We start from the raw sequence: 23,534 nt of genomic DNA on the forward strand, positions 1-23,534 counted from the left end.
TCCAAAGCTGGTTGTTTAAACTTTTTCAAGGGTTTTAGCTCTCTAGATTTGAAGGGAGAAAGCATTCTCTGGTTGCCAAATACTTCAGTTCGCCCAAGGGAATGTTGTTCCACCATGGGGGCGGATCTGAAGCTGTCCTAAAATACCACCTCATCGACTCTCGCTGGTAGATGATTTGGTCTCCTCCCATTTTGCGTCAGTGGTTCCTCTCAATGGGGGTTATGTGGCTCTTACTGAACACGTTATCCTCCTAGAAGAGGGACTACTTTCAAGGCAGCCAACACTCTGAGGACCTCTGCAAATTGTCCTGAGATTTGATTCGTGATCTGAATTTTTAGATATTGTAGACCCTGTTACTTGAATCCTTATACAAAATTTCTAGTGCACACTATCTCTACTATGTCTTCCTGACTAGTTTCTTCTAGCTGCTGTTGTGCTCCTGTTTTTGTTGATAACATGATTTCACGCTCACTGCACCTAAAAGAATGCTGAATCCAAAAGTTTCTAGGAAACACACACAAGGAGTAGAGTGTAACACAATGTAGGAAGAAGAAACATTAGAGAGCAGTAGAAATGCATAAGCTTTTATTATGAAATGAACCCTATTTAAAGACATAGGAGCATGTTCATTGAAATTACAGATCTGCCCTCTAATCATTAGTTTCTGGGGGGCTCTTTTAGTAAATTATAGAATATTGAATATAATAAGACAGGTCGACCTATCTGATCTGTGCGAGGTCTCTCAATCGTTCGTCTGCCTTAATTGTTTGTCTTAGACTCCCTCGTTAATGTCTAGTTGATAATAAAGCCATTAACTGTTGGTTCTGTGAGGAGTCGATCATTAGGTGATTTGATCCTTGAATATCTTGTCTTGGGATTCGTGATCGACATGATTGCAGCTAATCACTCGAACCACCATCGGTCGTCTGACCAATCACCTTGCATTCAAATTGCAGACGATCGCTCAACCCTCCACCGAGCATCTGACCCATCATTTGTCATTTTCTCCCCTTGCTATTGGATTGCACCAAGATACGTGCTGACGTATTTTTTTGTATACAAAACCCAAAATATACTCTTCAAAATATTATTTGAACACAGGTTAACTTGATAGAGATGTGGATTGCTTATGTTGTTTTATGATAAAGTTAACTATCAAATATTATATATTTTGTTGAACACTCTTATCATAAAATTTCAATGTAACATATAATAAAATATAATAACATTATTTTTTTTATATGATAATATTAGATTAGGTATTGTATGATCAAATATCTAGTACAAAGAAAATAAAAAAAAAAAGTTTTAGTTTTTAAAATAATGATTTATATAGACTGAATAATTTAACATATTTTGAAATCATAATAAAATCTTGATGTCATTTGCCGCCGATATCATTAATAGTAACAACAACTATGAAGCGAGCCTGCAACTTAACCCCGGCGATACAGTAAAGCAATCCCTTTCTTCTTCTCCCCCTCGAAGCATAGCACCCGATCGCGCCTCCATAAAAGAAGCCTAAACTGGCAGGTCCGGCATATCCCCTCTACCTAGACCATTAATTAAAGCCGTCAAGCAAAAGAGCGAGCAAAAATGCCGCCGCGAATTTTCTCCGTCGGCTATAGCTACGACGAGCGGCAGCTGAAGACTAGCAACGGGAAGCTCTTTGGACGGCGGCGGACCATTCACCAGCTATTCGGCGGAGGAAAAGGTTCTGTTTTCATTCTTCCTTTCCCTTCCTGGCTGTTTTTGGGAAAAAAAGGGGGGACTATTGATGTGTTTCTCATAGAAAATTGTTTATCTTATTAGTTCTAAAAATTAATTGATATTGGGCTAGTTGGATTTTCCTTGTCAAGACAATCGTTTTGATGAAATTCAGATGTTAATTTGTCTCTTAAGTAATATTAAGGAATTTCTTAACACACTTATAAGTAATTTATTCAAGTTATTTTAGACTTGGATTAAGGTATTTTTAATATTATTATTTTCTAATTATGGAGTTTGAATGATCTTTGAGGCAATTTTTAAAACTTTTTAACTTGAATGTTTAGTTTTTTTAGAGCTTAAATTTGAATCAGAATATGCTCTTAGACTAATGAGATTGTTGGTGGAATATCAAAGATGTATGAGAATAGCTTAGATTGTATTAATTACATTACATAGGTGTTTAGGTTTTATGCGACATTAATAAAGAAATTAATATTTCCATTTTTTTTTTCAAGATAAAAAAAGTTTACTGATTGTTGAATTGTTGACAATGATGAACGCTGGAAGTTATTGTTACTTGGTGCTGATGATGGTAGGCGGCAAACAATAGATGTTGACAAGTAGAGCTATATAAACTTCTAAATTATACAAATCTCTCGTCATCGTTATATATGTAAAAATAAGGATTATTTATAGTATTGTGGAAGGAGCATCCTTGTCATATTGATTGAAAAAGAGAACACTCCATGGAATGGTTAGAATTGATCGACTTGATCCTTCATTTTTATGGACATGTTGTCTCAATGATGTCAAAACTGATTGAGAATGGGCTAATTAGATTTATCTCGTTAAGATGCTCATTTTTGGCCAAAGCATATTGTGTGACAGGACCGTGTTAGCATGAATACCAAGGCAGAACATGAGCACGCAACAAAATGGGGTGAACCCCTCGGTCAAAGTTTTCAAAGAGCAACCAATAAAATAATCCAATTTTTCTAGGGAGAGATAGACGCGGAGACAAGAAAAACATCCAGAGCTTTGCCTAGTCATTCACCTTGTTAGCTCGACGACAAACTTAATATTCAAATGAATGACATCCGCTGAATGAGTCAAGTTGAGGCAAGTCAATCATCAATTGAATGAGGTAGGTTAGTCAGCGGCCCTAGTTGTAGTCATAAATAAGTTCGACCAAGAGACTTTCAAACCACCTCCACATGATTCAGCCCGTCAAGGCCGAACCAACAAGCATAGGAGTGATGAGCAAAGTTTGTAGCTGTCAACCAATAATCCATCCTCTGGAACCTTTACATATATTGTGCAAATGATCTTCCAGCCCTTAGATTTATTTGTATAGGAAAAAAACTTAAGGGTAAATATGTATCCATGGTACCTTCCATATCTATAAATGAGTGAACCTTTCATGAGAAAAAGCGCTCTGAACACTCATTTCTTCAATGTTCATCTTTTCTCTCTCATTTTTCGTGCTCTATTCCTTGGGTGTGATTCCTGGAAACTCTTGTGTTCAACACTCTTAAAGGTACGGTGAGCGTGAATTCATGCCACACACAAGAAGAGGATCATAGCGCAGTGGAAAATTAGCCGCCCAAGAAACACGAAACCATGTAGATGTGGATGATATAAGAGAGATTTTATGCAACAAGTAATTGAGATGATAGAGCAGTTGATGCTAGATGTGAGAGAACGGATGGTGGGTGCCTTTCAAGAATCCTTGGCCAGAGGAGGCCAAACCTGCAAAGCCTGAACCAACACGAATATAATCACCAAGGCGCGAACCCCGGCACAGAGCAACAACCAATGACAGGTGAGATGAGCCGTTACCCAATGGTCAAATGTCCCAACCAATAGTAGATGAGGGTGATGAATTTCATTACCAGGACATTATCGGATCAACCCTGATGGAGAGCAATCACACCATGTGGACCACAGCCCTCCGCCACGCGGAAAACACCTTCTCTTAAAATATTTCTGAGGCTGAACCCCTTGAGAAGTTCAAATATACCAACTCAATTTGTACAAACGACTCACCGACCTGGCCAAACACGTAGCCACTGTCGAGTTGGCAGTCATCATATTCAAGATCACTGGCGCATTCAAGTGCCTTATGTTCCTCACTACGTTGAGGGAGCTGCCCATTTGTTTGCTCAACGCTCCTCCGGTAGGATTCATTCCCTCCTTCAAGTTTAAATGACTATTCATAGCCCATTTTATCAGTGCACAAAAGTCACAGAAGAAGTCTCAAGCTCTCTTACTGATCAAACAAAAAGAATGAGAGACCCTTCGCTCGTATATCAATATATTTCAGTGGGAAATGATGAAGATTCAAAATATCGAACCTATGATTGTGCAAACCCCCATGACGTAGGGAGTAAAGAACGAGCATGTCAAATATGCTCTGTGCTTGTGCGAACCAAAGTCGATGGAAAAACTGCTAGAGATGGCTAATCATCATATTGCCAATGAGGAGTTAGTCCTTAACAATCGGGAAGAAGCTAGGAAGGCAATCGTTGATGCCCAATCTTAGAAGAGAGCATCGATAGATGATGCTTGGTAGGTGAAGGACGTCCCATGTCAGCCTACTCACTTACATTACGAAAGTGACCCGCAAAACGACGATAAAGAGAGTCGGAAGAACAACTGTCAAGATAGGTGGTCTCAATACCCTGGGTAACAACTGGCTCACCCCAATGAGTGACCGACAACCCAACTAGAAAAACTCAAAATGAACCCCATATGAATTTCAATGGCCAAACTGGTGGAAGCCATCCAAGAAAAGGATTACTTCAAGAAACCTTGGTCAATGAGGGCCATAAGATTGTCCCAAAACCCGAACAAATTTTGTGCTTTCCATAGAGACCACGGCCATGACACGGAAGAGTGCAGACTCCTCAGAAGCTTGTTTGAAGACTTGATCAAGGTCGGGAAGTTGAAAAATTTTTTGGCTGCCAAGACAACTGGTGGAGCGAATGATGAGATGTTTGAACTAACTCCATCTGGATTGCTGGTATAATACCAGCAATACTCGGAGGAGGCGGAGAGTTCTCCCAACAATCAAGCCTGAAAAGAGTATGGTAGGGATAATTTTGCACCACAAACCTCACCTCTGAAGGACCACACATCCGCCCGTCACGTTGACCAATGAGACCTGCCGACGAAAGTTTAATTTTACAACAACACAATTGTCAATATGACTTTGATTAACGACTACCAAGTGGGAAGTATACTCATTGAAATTGAAAGTTAGGAGAACATCTTGTTCAAAATTGTATTCAACAACTTAATCTGAAGGCACAACCAATGAAAGCACTATCCGACCCTCTTTTTGGCTTCATGGGGGGAGGAAGGAAGCCCTGTAATGTTCACGCTGATGGTCACTTGGGGAGATGAGGATCACCAATTCTCAAGGTCCGAAGATTTCCTATTATTCGACTCTCCGCCCACGTAGAACGCCATCTTCTTTCGACTGTTGCGAAACAATTTTTGGGTGGTGGCCTCTACTTACCATGTGGTTGTGAAGTTCCCAGAAGATGGGAAGATCATTACTAATTGGGGAGACCTGGAGCAATCGAGGACATGTTATCTTCAAGCAGTGACTAGAGTCATTCAAGAATCACTCTACCTATAGAGCCGACGAGAGGTCGGCCGAGACCAGCAAGACCACCCTCAAAGTCCCTGCCACCGACAAGGAGACAAGTAAATTCTTTCTATTCAACAAGGTTTTGATTGCAGGTCAAAGGACTTCTCGTCCAAAAACTTCAAGAGAATTGAAACGTCATCACTTGGTCCACCGCCAATATGTTTGGAGTCTCCCTAGATGTCTTATTCCATAGATTGAACATCAATCACACTGTTCGGCCAGCCAAGTAGAAGTTGAGATCTTCGGCTGCCACTCTAGCCAGGCCGATCCAAGAAGTGAAAAACATACTGGAAGTTGACTACATCCGAAAATTGCATTACCCAACGTGGGTGTCAAATGTGATGATGGTGCAAAAGTCTAATGTGAAATGAAATATGTGTGTTAACTTCATCAACCTAAATGCCACCTGCTCGAAGGACAGTTACCTACTGCCGAGGATTGATGTGTTGGTGCACTCAGCGGTCAAACACTCTGTGATGAGCTACCTGGTTGCTTTCTCTAGCTATCATCAAATCAAGGTGCACTCCGCCGATGAAAAAAAATGGGTTTTATGACTTTTGAGGAGTGTATTATCACTTTTGAGGAGTGTATTGTTTTAATGTGATGCCCTTTAGGCTTAAAAATGTTGGGGCCACTTATTAGCAACTTATAAATGTACTTTTTGCTAAATAAAATGGAAGAAATAATGAAGTGTATGTAGATGTTGTGCAAGTAAAAAGTAAAGTGTCCAAATAACATATAAAAACCTAAAATAAACATTTGAACTCGCAGAAAATTTTACATGAATTGGAATCCCCTGATGTGCATTTTAGGCTCTTCAACCAAAAAATTTCTAGGTGGTGTCGAGGCAAAACCAGTAAAGGTGCATGCCTTACTGAACATGGCTTCTCCCTAAAGCACGAAAGAGGTAAAAAGCTAACATGCTGAATAGCCGGTCTTAACCGATTCATCTTTAAGTCGAGCGACAAATGCCTGAGATTCTTTAATGTCCTAAGAAAGACCAAACATTTTGATTGAACTGTCAAGTGCAAATAAGTATTCAGAAAGTACATTGACTCCCTAGCTTCACCTACACTCCTGCAGAGTTTAAAGCCGAGTGAGGAGCTCTCTCTACCTTGGAGTCAGGTCGGAGGTCGTCAATTTGTTACTAGTTTGGGAAGAACTGGGCAAACAATTCCATGTTTACTACACTAGCTATGTCCTGAGGAATGCCAAAAGTACCCTATCATGAAAAAACAAACTTTTTGCCTTCATCATGTTACCCTGCTTTCAAATACATCCAATTCTGGTCATTACCAATCACCCACTCAAGGTAGTCTTCACTCACCCAGAGCATTTGGTTCGACTCCTCAAATGGACCGTGGAGCTAAGCAAGTTCGAGATCTCCTACATCCCCCAAATGATGATCAGAGCTCCATTGGTGGTTGTTTTCTTAGCGGATTTCGTCAAGCCATTCAAACCAGACGAAGGAACTTCTACCGAAGATTGTATGTGAATTTTGTATACAGATGAAGCTTCCAATACAAGAGCCTCGGGGCTGGGTCTCACACTGAGAAGCGCATCTGGTGAGTGTTACTATCATTCAATCGCTATGGATTTTGATGTCACTAACAATTAGGTAGAGTAAGAGTCATTTTTTGCTGGACTATGACTGATATATCACATGGGTGGTTCGTACATTCAAGCAAAAATAAGCTCACAACTCATGTTCAATAAAATCAATGGGGCATTTGAGGCTTGAGATGAGGTGATGACAAAATACCTTGCTAAGGCGAAAGTAGAGATCAGACGTTTTACTAGCTTTTAAATCAATCATTTCGGACACGAAGAAAACTCGTTAGTTGACCTCCTATCCAAATGTCCCCAATTGGGGGCCAAACAACCTAATGATTGGGCCTGCTGGCAATCGAAGAAATTGAAGCAAGGAGGTGTCCACTGAAAAATCAAAGTGCAGGATGGACCCTTACATCGATTTTCTTGAAATTAAAGAATTGACAGACGAGGTCACCAACCTAAAGAATTTAAGATCAAGAAAGCCCAATACATGATCATGAAAGGGATGCTCTTCAGAAGATCCGCTACCTTGCTATACTTAAGTTGCCTAGGAGAAGCTGAAGCCAAGGACGTCAATCGAAAATTGTATTCGGGCAAATGTGGGAACCACTCTGGAGGAAAGACGTTGGCCTACTGAGTACAAATCTAAGGTTACTTTTGTCCTACGCTTGTCAAAGTCACCAATTAATACACAAAGGGATGAAAAAAATGTCAGAAATATGGCCCTTTGCAGCATCAGCTGTCTCGGTAATTACAACCTATAATAAGTATCTGATTTTTAGCCATTTAGTGGCTAGACATTCTTGAACTTTTTTCATCCTTCACGGGACTACATAAATTCCTCCTAGTTGCCATTGACTACTTCTCAAAATGGTTGGAGGCCAATGCATTCACCCAAATCACCGTAACCATGGTCCAAAATTTTATGTGGACTAAACTATATAATCGACACTGGCTTCCACTAATTCTCACAACCAATAATGGCACCCAGTTCGTCGATCGGGGTGTTAAAAGCTTTTTCATGAACCAAGGAATAAATTTAAAATTTATGTATGTGCACCATCTCCACAACAACGGTTAGGCAGAAGAGACCAAAAAGGTTAGACTAAACCTCATAAGGAAAATGGTCAAAGGAACAAAGGAATAAGGGGCAGATCTTCTGTCGTTGGTACTTTGGGCCATTTGAATGACGACCAAAAAGGTTAGACTAAACCTCATAAGGAAAAAGGTCAAAGGAACAAAGGAATAAGGGGCAAATCTTCTGTCGTTGGTACTTTGGGCCATTTGAATGACTTCCTCAATGGCAATGGGTCACAATCTTTTTATGTTATCCCACGACATGGAGGCAATGCAACCAGTCGAGTACAATTACCACAGCCAATGAACCGCCATAGCCTTTGCCTTTGATTAAGAAAGGCTAGCAGAGTGGCGACAAACCAATGAAGAAGGAGCCAGACTCGCGCTCAACTTGGCCAAAGATGTTCATGTCAGTTAGGCTTTTTGCCAAGAGAAAGTTAAAAGGGAAACCAAATGACACTTCAATAAACAAATAAAAGAGAAGTTTTTTGCACCAGGAGGCCTCGTCTTCCAAAAAGTCGATCAAGTAGCCTGAGGATAAGCAGTCGATAAGCTTCACTAGACGTGGACCCTACAGTTCATCGTCTCCAAAAGGGTTTCCTTAGGAGCTTGTAGACTCAAAACCTATATGGGCAACGACATACTCAAGATCTAAAGTGGAGATAACCTGAAAAAGTTTTTCCTTGAAACTAAAAAATCTCATGTATTGAATTCAAATTATCATGATAAGAAAGAGAGCAATGATTGACACTTTCTTAATCTAAAACTGCAAATTGTACGTATAACTTCTTTCACAGGATTCGAAAATGCCCATATCTCTTAAGTTGGTTTAAGAGACTAGGGAAATCAGAAACTAAAGCCTCCCCTTTAGGGCGAGGAACCTAAAGACTCCCCTTTGGTGGCAAACAACCTAAAGACTACCCTCTCGAGTGAGTAGCATAAAGCCTCCCATTCGAGGTGAGCCTGGGACGAGCAACCTAAGGACTCCCCTACAGGGTGAGCAACTTAAAGACTCCCCTCAGGGGTGAGCAACCTAAAAACTCCCATCCGGGTCGAGCAACCTAAAGCCACCCATTTGGGGCGGCCAACCTAAACACTTCCATCCAGGACAAGCAATCTAAAGCCCCCTCCAGGGCGAGCAACCTGAAGCCTTCCCTCTGGAGTGAGTAACCTGAAGCCTCCCCTTCAAGGTGAGCTATCTAAGAACTCCCCTTCGAGGTGAGCAACCTAAAAAATAACCTCCACCCAATGAATGATCAAAGTTAAGGGGAGAAAAAAAAAACACTTGAGTTCATCATCACAGAAAAACAAATGATAGAGGAAGATGTGAGACACAAGTAAGACAAATATGAAGGAAAAACAAGCAAAAGTTCATTTCTATTGGTTTCCATTACAAGTGTTTTATTAATCTTCATTACAAGTTCGTACACTTCAAATAAAGAGAGGAAAAAGAAAAAAGAGAGGAGCCCAATGCCTCTTGCCATCAAATTTCAAAGATGTGAAGTCGAGGAACCACCTTCCTCAACCAAATCCCATGGACCCCAAGATGGCTTCTTGGTTAAGAGAGACGGGGTCGACAATAACTTGGTAAATTTGCTCAAGTCCGCATATTTGAGGTTGACCATTCCCAATCGAACAAATTGATTAGTAGCGAACTATGAACTGAGCCTAAACTGGTTCACCCATTCTTCGGCATGCACTTCGACTGGGACTGACAAGGCGACCTTCAATGATGAGTTGCCATTTTCTTTCAGCATGAGCCATTCCAAAGCTCCCACCAAGTTCTCATCTTCATTTGCAAGGCGAGCTTAACCATTGTCCGCCTGCTGTAAGGCCTTTCTCAGTTGCTCTTTTATAACTTTCGCCCTCTTCCTTGCCCGTGCCACTTTTGCCACAATGCTAAGGTACAAATTGGATAGATAGTGGGATGAAGCCATTCTCAATAGCTGGTACCTGTCAACCAAACGTCACAACTCCAGGGGGCTAAGGCCATCCAATTTATCTTTGAAACTCTTGGACCATAGGGTGTCCACAAGCTCTGAGGCATGGACTCCACTCTCAGGCCATGATGGAACCAATCTTGCTGCAGATCAATGAGAGCAAAATGGGAATCCTGCAAGACAAAAGCATTTGGCCTATCCTCCCACATTGGGTTCCCATCATTCTTACCTTTTAGAAGGGAAGCAAAGGGAAAGCTCTCACTGTCCATGGGTTCCATCCCTTTTCTTCGCCGAAATCCATTAAAAACCATTGAACTACCTTCTGGCTTGGTGCGAGGAGTAGTACCGCCTCAGATAGATGTATGGAGTGAGGTCACTGCCTCTAGATTGGGCTCAGACCTGAAGCCTGCTTCATCATAATGCATGCTCTGGCTAGGAACTTGCTCCTCTCTCGATGCAGGTCAAGAGAGGACCAACTGGTTTTTTCCCTCTCAACAAGGCTAATGAAGCTTGATGTGTTGGAGCAGGGGTCCCTTTCAGCCCCAATTGAATCGTCGTTTGGGATAGACGTAACATCAGGCTGTAGAACGGAAGGACTTGCAATGTCACTGCTGCCAGCATCATCTGTCATAGATTTCTCTCAAACAAAATTAGCTCAATAGTCAAAATCCACTAGATTACGACAGTTTTTTTGAAAGTAGAAATAAGGAGGTCCAAACCTGGGTTCTTCTTTGGGGGCACCTTCTCATCCTCCAGTAGTTTCTTCACCCTCAATTTCTTAGTGGAAGCCTCGACCGCCTTACTTTGACTCCTTGTCATCTAAGGTGTCCCACAACTCTCCAGTCAATCACCTGTACTTACAAAGGTTCAAAACTTTGTTAATTATGTCTTCGCAAGTGTATTGGACAAAGAAAAGGCTTTTCCCTTCAATAGGCATTGCAAAGCCTCATATTTGGAGAGGGATCTTTTGCCGCTTGTAGGGCTTCCCACACGATAGAGTTAGAATCCCCCAATCTCTTGTTGACACCAGAAGGAAGTTTAATGTCTAGTTCATTACCCTGTCCTCCTGGTTTGATAAATCTAATCTTCATGTTCGAGGTGAAGTTCACATAGCCTTCCTGATCGACCCTGAAGGAAAACACGTCATAAAACAACTCCTGTGATTTAGGTCATCACCACCGCTATGTAGTCCAATTCGACTGTGTCTGAATAATGCCGCAATGATTCAAAATGGCCCGGAGCTCACAGTAGAGAGGACGACAAAGACCCTGAATGACTTGATCACGGTACTATACAAGTCACCCTCTATAATCATCAGTCGCCCGGTCGTTTGGCTTGGAACCTCCATTACTATACCATCCTCTTAAACATTATGCCTCTGAAGTCTCGAAACTTCATCCGAAGATAGCACCAAATGCTTTGATGCGCGTACTTTTCCAAACTTCTAGCCAAGTACTTAGAAGCAATAAGGAGTGGCTTGTGGTGGAGGGGAGGGAAGAGAAAAGAAACGATCAAAGAAAGCAAAGATAAAAAGTGAATTTGCAGAAGGGCCCGAACCATTTATTTTTATTGCGTCCATGATGGAGCTGAAGCACTACAAACTGTACCTGGGGAACACTAATCCCGTGTCATATCACAAAAAGAAGAGAGAGAGAAAGTTGACTAAAGTATCCACATAAACAAAAAACACGCAGATCAAAAATTGAAACTTATATTGATGTAGATAAAAAAGAATTTACAACCGCTCATCGGCTGTCAGAGGTGCAAGTGTGCTCGCCTCAACAACTCTGTACAAGACTCGACCTAACCTAATTTAAACCTATCAATACTATGCACCTCGGCTTGAAACCTAGAAACTGAGCAAGCCTCTCACATGTCCACCAGGTTCGTACGCAAACACATGGTCTTCATTTGGAGGAGCTCAGTTTCAATATTGACTTAAAGATCAAGCCGCTCCACTGTCAGCTTATCAGAAATGGTCAGTTGTGCCTTCAATTCGTGTATGTTAGCCTCTTGTTGGACCTCGGCTATCCTTCAAGCTTTGACCTCACTGGAAAAGAATTCTACCGTCTTGTCCATGTGACAAACCACAAGTTCAGTCGACTCACTTTTGATGTCCACCGATGTGTTCTCTGTTGCCTTCCCAAGAGTTGACTCCTACCCTCGACGACCTTCGACGAGTCAATAATAGGAATTGGATCCGCTCACAAATAAAGAGACATCACAGTGAGGAAAAAGAAGACCATTTTAGGCAGAAGAAGTAACTGTCAAACTCCTCCTACAAAGGAGTCGATCTACCTTAGACCAGACCAGGGATGAGAAACTCTCATCGGGCATGGTTGGAGTGTCCGCAGTTCTCATCTCCCCATTCTGAGAGGGGCCAGCTACAGCGTTTTCCTCGTGCAACATGATTTCAGGAGCCTGCCAGGTATCTTTCATTACTCTTTTGCTAAGGTTGGCTGGTGCCCCAACTGGAGTGGCAACGGAGTCCTTGTCGGGCTTCCGACGAAATAATGGAACATCATCAGATGAATCATCCCCTTCATCACCGCCATGTTCCAGTGATGGCTAGGCTAATTGCAACACTCTTCTCTTCTTAGAAGGTTCACCCCCCATCAGGGTGTCTTCCGTGCTCACCAATCAAGCTGCCTTCTTGCTGATGACTCTTAGCGGGAACTTTTGAAGGACGGGTTTTATGAGTCGGCAACCCAAAGGCCTTCATCAAAATATCATTTGATGGTTCACTGGGATTGCTCCTCTTACCACTCACCATGAAAATGCCTTCTACAGAGAATCACCAAAGCACTGAGCAGGGAAAAAATGCAAAGAAAAAAGCCACTAGAGACAACCTATTTATAAAAGGGCAGTGCACATAAATCCAAGAAGCTTAATTATTAAATGCTGATTTCAAGAATTAATGTGGCATTTAATGTTGTATTTAAACTTTTTTTGTTTTTATCATAGCTATTGCTTTCAAAAAGTATTAAAGTTGAGGAACTAGATATATGTGATAAGATCGTGTCCACACGAATCCCAAGGCAGAACATGAGCACGCAACAAAATGGGGTGGGCCAGTCGATCAAAGTATTCAAAAAGTAGCCAATAAAACAATCAAATTTGCCTAGAGAGAGATAGACACAGAGGCAGGAAGAATGTCCCAGAGCTTTGACTAGTCATTCGTCTAGTTAACTAGTTGACAAATAGGATATTTGAATAAATGATATCTACAAAATGAGTCAAGCGGAGGGCAGTCAATTGTCAAGAAAATTAGGTAGGCGAGTCAGAGGTATCAAAGCTAGTTATAAATAAGTTTGACCAAGAGACTTTTGGACTACCTCCACATGGTTCGACCCGTCAAGGCCGAATGAATAAGCATAGGAGCGATGAGTGAAGATTGCAATTGCCGACCAATAATCCATCTGTTGGAACATTTAAAAATATTATGCAAATGACCTTTGAGCCCTTAGAATTCTTTGTATAGGAAAAGGGCTAAAGGTTATATATGTATCCAGGGTACCTCCAATACCTATTAATAGAGGACCCTTTCATGAGAATAAGCTCTCTAAACACTCAATTTTTCACTATTCATCTTTTCTTTTTCATTTATCGTGCTCTTTTCCTTAGGTGTGATTCATGGACACTTTTCACATCAACACATATGGAATTTAGAATTGTTTAATCCATCTAGCAGGCTTATAAAATTTCTAACTTTATTTATGGCTGTATAATTTATGTTTATTTGAACTCAGATCAATGTGTTCTTTGAAATATTGTGTTTTTCTTATGACGATGCTCATTTTTACTTTAAGTCTATCCATAATGGAGTTCAAATAATCTTTGAGTTTGTTTAGGAAGTTTCTGCCTTGATTATTTGGATGCTTTGAGATCTAAACTTTGCATCAAGCACTAATTTGAGCTACATATAATTGCCAGTGACATATCAATGATGCATGAGAATCACTTAGATTGTATCAATAACAACACCCATATGTGTTTAGAACTTATATGAATTTAGTTTGATTTAATATTATATATTTCTATTTATTATATTTTAAAAAAATAATTTTAATGTTCGACAAATATTAGTTGGATAGAATAAAATAGAAGAAAATGTGAAGAAACCCAAAACCCTTTATTGTGCTAGTGTTTTCAAACATTGTAGTGAAACTTGTACGGAAATCAGTAGTTGAACCGGTTGAATCTTCTACCAATCCTCGCATTGGTTTAATAGTATTTCAAAATTTGATTTGTTGGAACTAACATATAAAAACTTTTGATTGAGTCACCCAAGTCTTAAATTCAGAGAGGTTGAATTAATTTTAGTAGAAATTGCATTGTAGAGATGATGATAAAAGGCAATATCATTAGAACTTGTTCCATGTATATGTGTTTTACCTTTTAACACACACACACACCCACACATTGTTATTACTTATCATCATTTTTCAAAATATTACATTATTTAAATATTCTTAATTACATTTGATAACATTTAAATTATCATGTTTTGGTTAGATTTTGATTGAACAATTAAACAAAATTTTCGTTCCCTCGGTTCAATGTCCGTTCAATTCTAAAAATAATAATTTCAATTCATATTTTCAATTGGTTAGTATGATATGCATTTGCCATTTTCAAGTCAGATTTGAAAATGGGCTTTTGTGAGGGCTCATTGGAAACAACCCATTAGATAATCGATGTTCTGAATTACATACATAGGGAATTCTAAGATTACTTTGACACCAAACATTTAATATTTCTTCATCATCAATGCGTATTACTCTCAGTGTAGTTACCACCATGTAATCACATCATTCACGAATTTCTTAATGTTTTATCTTTTTAAGATTGTACTAATCAAATCTCTATACTACCTTTGGTCATATAATTTATAATATTGTACTTACAATCATTCAATTTGGTACAAATTACAAGTTAAATTTATCCATACTTCAACGAGTAGGCCATCTTCCCTTTCATATGGCTGAAGGTGTCAATCTAACTAATATCACCCTCACCATAATCTCCCTCTACTGGTCTTCCCCAATCTCGCCACCCAAATTAAAATATAGTTCACTCCCAATATTTACACTTCATTTAAAGCTTAGGTTTAATCCCTACATCAATCATCCCATAACCTCTTATTGTCATCAATTTTTATGCGTTAAAACCCTTTTAACTCTGCATATGCCCCTTGGCCACAAGAAGACTAACTTTTTCTTACTCCATGTTTACTTGCCCATCTAAATTAGTCATTACTTTTGTAATATCCTCCACATCATCTCGTGATGCTTGGGCTAAGTTCACTAGGGATGTATGTAATTTGCTATCATTATCATGTTTCATTCTTCAAAGACATTCAAACATTAAAAGTTTGTGGTGAAAATTCTATATTCTAGTTTCTCAAAATTGTCGAGGAAATTAAATTAATTGAAGACTACCTTACCTGAATGGCTTACTTTCATGATAAAGCAAAATACATGCCTTTACTCTTGTCATTAATTAGGCATAAATGGTGCTTCTTCATCCATTTCCCAACCTTTGCCTACCCGAAGTCCTACAACAATTGTCCAAAATCTTATTGTAATTAGTGCTCTCCTTTATTGGTTATTGCCTTCCCAGCCTCTCTTTCCTTCATGTGCATTTATTGTATTTTTAAACTTTCCTTCTTTCACACCTACATGTGTCATAGAGAAATCCATGCCTCCAATGTCTCTAACCCATACAACCTTCCATTGATTGCACCACCCAACAAATATCTCCCATTCCAGCTAAACTACTACAAAACTCACTTATCAACATCATTCTCTACCTCCTCCTGCGATGTCTCCCATGCATTACTCCTTTCATTCTCCTTCAATTTTGAATAGTTGAAAACAAATGAACCATCTTTCTTGCATCATATGTTCACCTAATAAAAAATAATATATTTGCTATTTAACCAAATGCCAATTGTTGAGTGCTAGATAATGTAGGATAATAAAATTTAATAATATATTGTTATTTAAGCATATAGAAGATATTTTATTTTCTAATCTTTTCTAAAGATTAATTTTTTCAGCAGCATACTGTTTATTATAATGATACTTACTTGATACATATTTACTTCAAAATTTTTGGGTAATAAAGGTTTTGAAAATAATGAAATTTATAAGATAAAACATTTATTTGCAGGTATTTTTCTTTTAATTAAATTATAAACGTTTTTTCTTATTTAACTCCAAAAAAGTTAATGTTAAAAAATATTTTCAATGATTATTTGAAGCTTATTTGCTATAAATTTACACATAAATTACTCAAATTTATAATTTCTACGTTTCAAAAAATTCAAGGTGGTAGAATGATATTTTAACATTTTAGCATTGTTTGAAGATCAATCACACAAAGATAAATGTAATATAGTAGGAGGAGACACCATAGTTTTTATGTGGAAAAAAACTTAGAAAGGGAAAAAATCACGAAGCCCTCCTAGTCAAAACAATCTACAGTGTAATGTAAGTACATATGTCCCACTGCCCTACTGAATTAGAGAAGTTGAAATTACAAAGTTGTTAATGTCAAATGTAGTTTAGCTATAATAGCTATAATTGGGCTACAATAAATCTGGTTCTTGGCTGTAATTGCAGTAGTTAGCCACAAAGGTCATTGGTGGTTGCTACAAAAATAGTAGTTGGTCATAATGACTGTAGTCAGTGGCTGCAATAGTGGCAGCTGGCTTTAGAGGCCATAGCTAGAGACTTAGCAATAGGAGTTGCCACAAATGGCAGTAATTTGTGTATATAATAGCGTTTGTTGACCATAGTGGTTGTAGTTACAAGCTCTAACAATAGCAGTTAGCTACACAGGTTGTAGTTGGTGGTCGCAATAGTGACCATTGGCTATAGAGGCTATAGTTGAAAATCGTGATAGTAATAGTTTGTCACAAAGGCTGTAACCAGTGGTTAAAAGAACAATAGTCAACCACTGAGGTTATATTTGTAAATTTTAATAGTAGTTTTTGGTCACAAAGATCATAGTTAGTGGCTTCAATAGCTGCAGTTGACTACACAAGTCATAGTTGGAAGCTGTGATAGTAAAAGTTGGCGACAAAGGCTATAGTCAGTGGGTGTAATAGCAAAAATAGGCCATAGAGGTTATAGTTGGAAGCCGTGATAATATTATTTGACCACAAAAGTCATAATTGGTGGCTGCACGAGCAACTGTCGACCAACGAGACTGTAGTTGAAAAATGTGACAGTAGTAGTTTAATTAGAAACTATGACAGTAGTAGCTGATCACAAAGGCTATAGTCGGTGGCTGCAAGAATAGCAGTCGGTCACTGATGTAGTAGTCAAAAACTATGAAAGTAGCATTTGGTCACAAAGTCCATCGTTAGTGGTTGTAATAATGATGATTGGCCACCGAGACTATAATTGGCAACCATAATCTTTTCAATTTGCCACAGAAATTGTACTTGAAATTGCAATGTTATCAGTTAGTCACATAGGTCATAATTAGTAACAACAAGAACATAAATTGGCCACAGAGGCTGTAAGTTGTGCCTGGACCCCTTCTCTTAGGGAGAATGGGCTGCATTCTTTTACTGATCATTACTTTTGTCTTTATAAAACATGGAAAAAAATATAGGTGTTAGGCCACTATATTCTGGCTATGACAGCCATAAGCAGTTGTCACCAATGATCAACAGTTGGTGACAACAAATAGTGACGACCGACGGTGGTCGATGGTGGTCGGCTGCTATAGAGTCTGAAAGTTATTGTTGTGTATTCAATTTGTTACATATGTTTTTGAGATACAACATTTGCAACCAAGAGTTGTCAATGGTAGGTGGTCGACGATGACAAGCAACGGCGACAAACAGTGGTTGACGGTGGTTAAATAGTAGTCGACTGTGGACAGTGGCTACAAAAGTCAGAAGTTATCACTGGGTAATCACTTCTAGTCCTCCCTTTCAATTAAAAGAGAGGGGGTTAATTATAGCCTCTGAGAGTTGAGCATTTTGATCTTTTGGCAAATAACTTACCCAACCACTTGATTGAACATTGCATATTGACCCCCATTGATCATATGAGTTTTTTTAACAATTTGGGTGCCTTAATGACATCAGAATTCAACGAGTATAGACTCGTTGAATTTCTCTGGTTGAGTTGTTTGATTTGATTATAAATGTCAAATTTGGAGTCGTTCTGACAATTCACTTCACGATTGAAAACTTTTAATTGTGCTTCAATGGATTGATTTGGGCTAAGATTGGACCCAGATCGAACCAATTTTGGTATCATTATGTTCATCTTGTCAAGACGGTTAGTTTGACTATAAACTTGTTAAAATTAGGGCTTTATTTGATCTTGAATTTAAATCTAAAACATTTATTGCTAAAAAATACCTCGAGATTCATGTTAGGTGATAAAAATTTCTTGATGACACATCAATAATGAAGATGAAAGTGAAATTAATTGAAACTTGAAGTTGAAAATACATTACATATTTCATGCTGAAATCAAAAGGATAATTAAAATTACGATACGAAAGCAGCTGATAATAATCTGTGGAACTTCAAAACCTTCTAAATAGTTACTTGAACCTTTCTTAGACTTGAAATCAAAAGTAGTTCGCTCCAAATCCAAAATAAGTAGCTTGAAATTTCTAACTTAGCTTAAACTTTACTTCACATATGCCACGTGCACACCTACATTCATATATAGACATACTTGTTTGTTTGGTAATATATAAATTTACTTGAAACTACTACTAAATCTAACCAAATTCATTTGAAAATAAACTTTATTTTTTTTTCATGATTTTCTTATTGTAATGTAAAAACAACAATTTGATGCTGAGATTATATATGCTATATATTGATGATAAGTTTAGAGTTATTGAAACTTATACTGGAGAATTGTAGCTTTGGTAATCTTTTTAAATCTAATATCCAACTGGCCTAAAAGCACAATTCTGGAAGAGGCTGCCAACAATTTTATATGCTATCAAATCTATATGTTACTCTACTTGCTTAATTCTATATAGTAGAAAACTCTAGAAAAATTTCAGGCATCTTTGACAACATAATGAAATCCTGACTAATTTAAATGATATTGAAACTTCCTTTTATTATAAAATTACTCAATTTTCTAATATATAAATATATCCAGCTTCTGCTAATAAAGAAATATTCTTTTTGAATTGCATGAATATGAATTCTAATTTGTTTCTCTAGTTGCTGATATTGTGCTATGGAGAAACAAGCATTTATCTGGGCCCATTCTTATTGGAGTCACTGTGACCTGGTTTTTGTTCGAAGTTGTGGAGTATCATTTTCTTACTCTCCTCTGCCAACTTTTAATTGCTGCGATGCTTCTGATTTTCATTTGGTCTAATGGAGCTGCTCTGCTTGATCGGTATTTTCTCAATCAAATATTTAACAAAATATTTAGCATTGATGTTATTCTTGTTTTTAGACTTTATATGATTGAGAATGTTTTCTTTAATAACTGAAAAATATTTCATTTTGGGTTTTATCCATGTGAAAGTCCTTATTCTGATCACTTTCTCAAATATTTTTTTCTTAAAGTAATATTTTGGTAAAACAATCTCAAATTCCTAAGTGAACATTCTATACTGAAATAAAAAAAGACTCGAAAGAACTCAAAATGAAACAAATAAAACATTGCCTTACCAAAAGCATAGTAAAATGAGGCCTTGTTAACATATCATTGTTTGATATCTGACTCTTTGGTTAATTAACCCAAATCATATACTTTTATAAGAAATGTGACATCAGATCTTTCACACAATAAAATATTGCATTATACACTTTTGAAACACTGAAATGATAATAAAAGGGACATTTGTGTGTAAATTCTAAGACGGTCAAAATTTCCTTGAGAAAGGTAATGTTTTTTAGTGTTGCTATATATTGCTTTGTTATTTTGAATATATGTTTTGAAATTTTTGATGCATTGTATACATGGAGCTCTTTAAACAATATTCTTTCTATATAGTAATTTAACATGGTATAGTGGGCTCAAAACATATCTTTACCTCTATAAAAGAATATCATGCTCCATGTTTCCATATTGGCAAAATCAAAGAATAAGTATCGAAGTTACTTTTAAATTTATGTCCCATTCAATTGCTTGATTTAGAAAGTATGTTTTAGAAAATTATAAATTTTTTTAGTTCGAACATTAATTGAGATTAGTTCAAAGTTAATGTTGACTTGAAGCTCGATAAATTATCTTGAAACGAAGACTAATGTCATGGTTTCAATTTCACATAAAGAGATTGAAAATGAAATCGTAATTTTGAAAATATGTTTTCAATGAATAAGAAACTGAACGTCCTTATTGGTTTGGCCTAGTATTTCCTTAATACACTTTGGAAGCTTTTTAAGGCTGTATAGTCTTCTTCCAAAGCAAAAAATGATAATTACCAAACATTTTATATTACTTTTGTGCTTTTGAAATGAATCTTTTGCATATGACATGAATGTTCATCACTAAGGAACGATCAACCTTGAAAATAGTTCCACACTTAGTATGAGAATAATTTTCTTATTTTGTTCACATGTATAAGCTTTTTTAATATAGTTTGATGTTTGCTTTAGTTTCGGTTCCTTTATTCTCAGTACATTATGCTTTTAAGTTTTTCATACATAGTTTTTCTTTTTTTCTTAGTTGTTGTACTTGTACTAAGCTTAAGATGTGCTTAATTTTGGATCATAGAGTTTAGGCCTGGGCCTTGAATACATTTTAATCTATCTCAATTACAACACAAATTCTTATTCATGGAAGTATCATTTTTTAGTCATGGCAATACTTATATTTTTACTCTCTAGCTGTAAACTTCTAGAAAGACCACATATCTTGCAAGTGCTCAAATATAAACATGCTTAATTTTTTATGGTTCTAACAAAACATCAATCATTATACAAAAAATATTTGATATTATGAGATTTATATCAAAGAACTTATGGGGTCTTATCATTTCGCTTAGTTAACTAGCCTTCCTGTAGCAGTCTTAGTCTTATCTCAATATTCTTTCTTTGGTAAATAAGGAATTCTAATGTTAAATTTTCTTATGCCAAATTACCCATATGATTGGTGGCCTTCTTGTGAAGTTTCACTAAAACAATATAACTAACAATATTAAAACTGAATAATATCTTGATGAATATGGATATATACTATGAAAATGGTATTACAACGATACACTAGTTAGAGGGAAGAGATTAAATGACTCATGCAATAAAATGCTATGCTAAGGGAGCTACCTCTAGAGTTGTATTTGCTTAATACTATTCTAAGTTCTCTATAAAATAATCATTAAAACATATTTTCATTGAGCAATATAGCTTTTAAAATCCATTTTGTATAGTAAAGCATAATTCTTAAATATTGAGACATTCTTATTATTAAGTTTGAAATTTTGAGAAAACTTGAAAATCAAAATTATTCATATAGGGCTACTTATAGGAGGGTGACCTTCACAGAAAGTACCACATGCACACATAGCCACAAAACTCACACCTACCAATCTGCCCACAATCCCACCCCTATCTACAACCATATATTTTTTTGACACTAACATTATAGCAAAATCCAGTATCATCCATTGAACTACTGGACAAATCATGAGATGTGTTCCTTAAAACAGATAATATTTTGATTGATACGAGTTCAAGCTTTTATATCCTTATTATGATCTATAAGCCACAAGTATGATATTTTGAATTTGCATCTCTACAATACATGGATAAGACTTCACACATTAATGTCTTCCAAACTCAGCATTGCCAGTAAGACATGCACTATCACACTATTTTTTTCACATTAGAAAAAAAACTGTCACATCATTATTTAAAGCGAGGGCATTAATAGGGAAAAATGCAATGACAGAAATGAGATGATTCTATGTTCCCATCAACATGTATCTATATTTAATCAATAATTCAACTCATAGTGTATCATTGTTAAAATAATTTTGCTGAATAAAATCTTCCCGCAGGAACCCACCGAACATCCCAGAAATCATTTTATCAGAGAGGACTTTCAGAGAGTTTGCAAACTATTTCCATGCTAGGCTGAGTCGGTTCTTAGTCATTTTCCAAAACGTGGCAATGGGGAGGGATATTAGACTTTTCCTTCTGGTATATGTTATATGTTCCTAACTACCTCTTTGATCATTTCTCTTTTTATGATGATTTTTCATCATTATTACTTATTTTTTCTGCAAGGCAATCTCTTCTCTTTGGGTGATATCAGTAGTAGGAAGCTTTTTCAGCTCCTTAAACCTACTGTACTTGGGTAATGTTATTCCTCTTTAATATGCTAATCCGAGCATGAATTTTACTAAGTTCAAAGGTAAGAATAGTGAATAGTCACTTCTACTTGGCAGGTTATCTTGGTATTCAGATACTTCCTGCCTTGTATGAGCGCTATGAAAGAGAAGTGGATCATTTGGCATTGAAGGGTAGCCGTGACCTCAAAATACTTTTTCATAAAATTGATACCAATGTTCTTAATAGAATTCCACGAGGTCCTATTAAAGAGAAGAAATATAAATGAATGGTTCAATATGGAAGCTGTAAAAAATGGCTATGCTGATTCAAGACGTGAAAGCACCTTATATGATGACAACATATTCTGAATATTGAGAGATGTTTTTATAGATTTATTCTATTATTTACTATGTGCTTAGCCATTTATGTACATATTACTGTGCAAATGATATGTATTTGGATATTTTCACAAATTAACATTACATAATGTTATATGAGGTAGGTGTGTTAAAGATAAATTGTTTCCCTTCCATTGATTCTTGTGAAGTTTATTTGTGAGGAAAAACCTTCTACTGCCTTCCATTGATTCTTGCGGATTTATAGAATGCGATTTTTGTGATGACCAACCGTACATTACATTCCACAAGATATCTTCCAAATATCATAGATTTCCGATTCCATTGAAAAAACTCTTTGAGTAAACATTGAGTTTTTTTTGTCCCATCTCTTAGATTTATGATAAAACTACAGAGGAAAAGCTTAATCCCTATTTTTGGGCATAAATTAGATGTTGACCTCAATTTTGGTGAGGTTTTTTCTTCCTCTTAGTGCTTAGGATCTAGCCATAGAACTTTCTTTTTGACTATCATAGAAGACTAGAGATGGAACCCACCTACATAGAAATTCAAACCACTTCTTTACTCTCTTTGAAACCCACATGGATGAAAAATAAACTTTCCGCACTTGGAAGGTTGAGACCGACATGTAAGGGTTCAAAGGATGAGTGCCCATAAGACTATTTGGACTTAGGGCAGCCTTGGGTGATTAGGGCTTTGTCTTCCACATACTTAAGCACATCACAACTCTCCCCTTGTCCTATGACCCCAAAATCACACCCATTGAACTTATTCCCTTTTGCTCCTTTGGAAACTCATGTGGGTGGTCCCCAAGCTCTTAGCCCTTGGCTAGGGTGGCTAAGACCCACACATAAAGGATCCAAAGTAAGCTTCCCCTTGGTCCCATTGCTCTAATAGGGTAATCTTGTGATTTGTACCTTCAATAGATTTCAATCCTACCCAAATAACCAATTTTGGTCTTT

The 23,534-nt window shown here is 37.4% G+C and overlaps 1 protein-coding gene across 2 annotated transcripts; it reads left to right on the forward strand.

Annotated features, from left to right (window-relative positions):
* Positions 1-1,416: 1,416 nt before the first annotated feature.
* Positions 1,417-22,717, forward strand: LOC110026393 (reticulon-like protein B9). 2 transcript variants are annotated; one of them, XM_020727310.1, is made up of 5 exons: positions 1,417-1,714; positions 19,154-19,334; positions 21,943-22,084; positions 22,172-22,241; positions 22,333-22,717. In XM_020727310.1, the coding sequence occupies exons 1-5, from the start codon at positions 1,597-1,599 to the stop codon at positions 22,500-22,502; spliced, it is 681 nt and encodes a 226-aa protein (XP_020582969.1). In that variant the 5' UTR covers positions 1,417-1,596; the 3' UTR covers positions 22,503-22,717. The 2 variants fall into 2 exon arrangements, with proteins under 2 accessions (XP_020582969.1, XP_020582970.1); XM_020727311.1 differs by having other exon boundaries at positions 22,316-22,491.
* Positions 22,718-23,534: the final 817 nt, after the last annotated feature.

This window comes from Phalaenopsis equestris, unplaced genomic scaffold (genome assembly GCF_001263595.1).
Source record: "Phalaenopsis equestris unplaced genomic scaffold, ASM126359v1 Scaffold000370, whole genome shotgun sequence".
In the NCBI taxonomy this organism is placed as follows: domain Eukaryota; kingdom Viridiplantae; phylum Streptophyta; class Magnoliopsida; order Asparagales; family Orchidaceae; genus Phalaenopsis; species Phalaenopsis equestris.

Coding starts and splice junctions, on each gene's coding strand:
- LOC110026393 (XM_020727310.1), top strand. CDS start 1,597: ATGCCGCCGCGAATTTTCTCCGTCGGCTATAGCTACGACGAGCGGCAG. Junction 1,715..19,153: donor GCTATTCGGCGGAGGAAAAG/GTTCTGTTTTCA, acceptor TTGTTTCTCTAG/TTGCTGATATTGTGCTATGG. Junction 22,242..22,332: donor CTTAAACCTACTGTACTTGG/GTAATGTTATTC, acceptor TCTACTTGGCAG/GTTATCTTGGTATTCAGATA.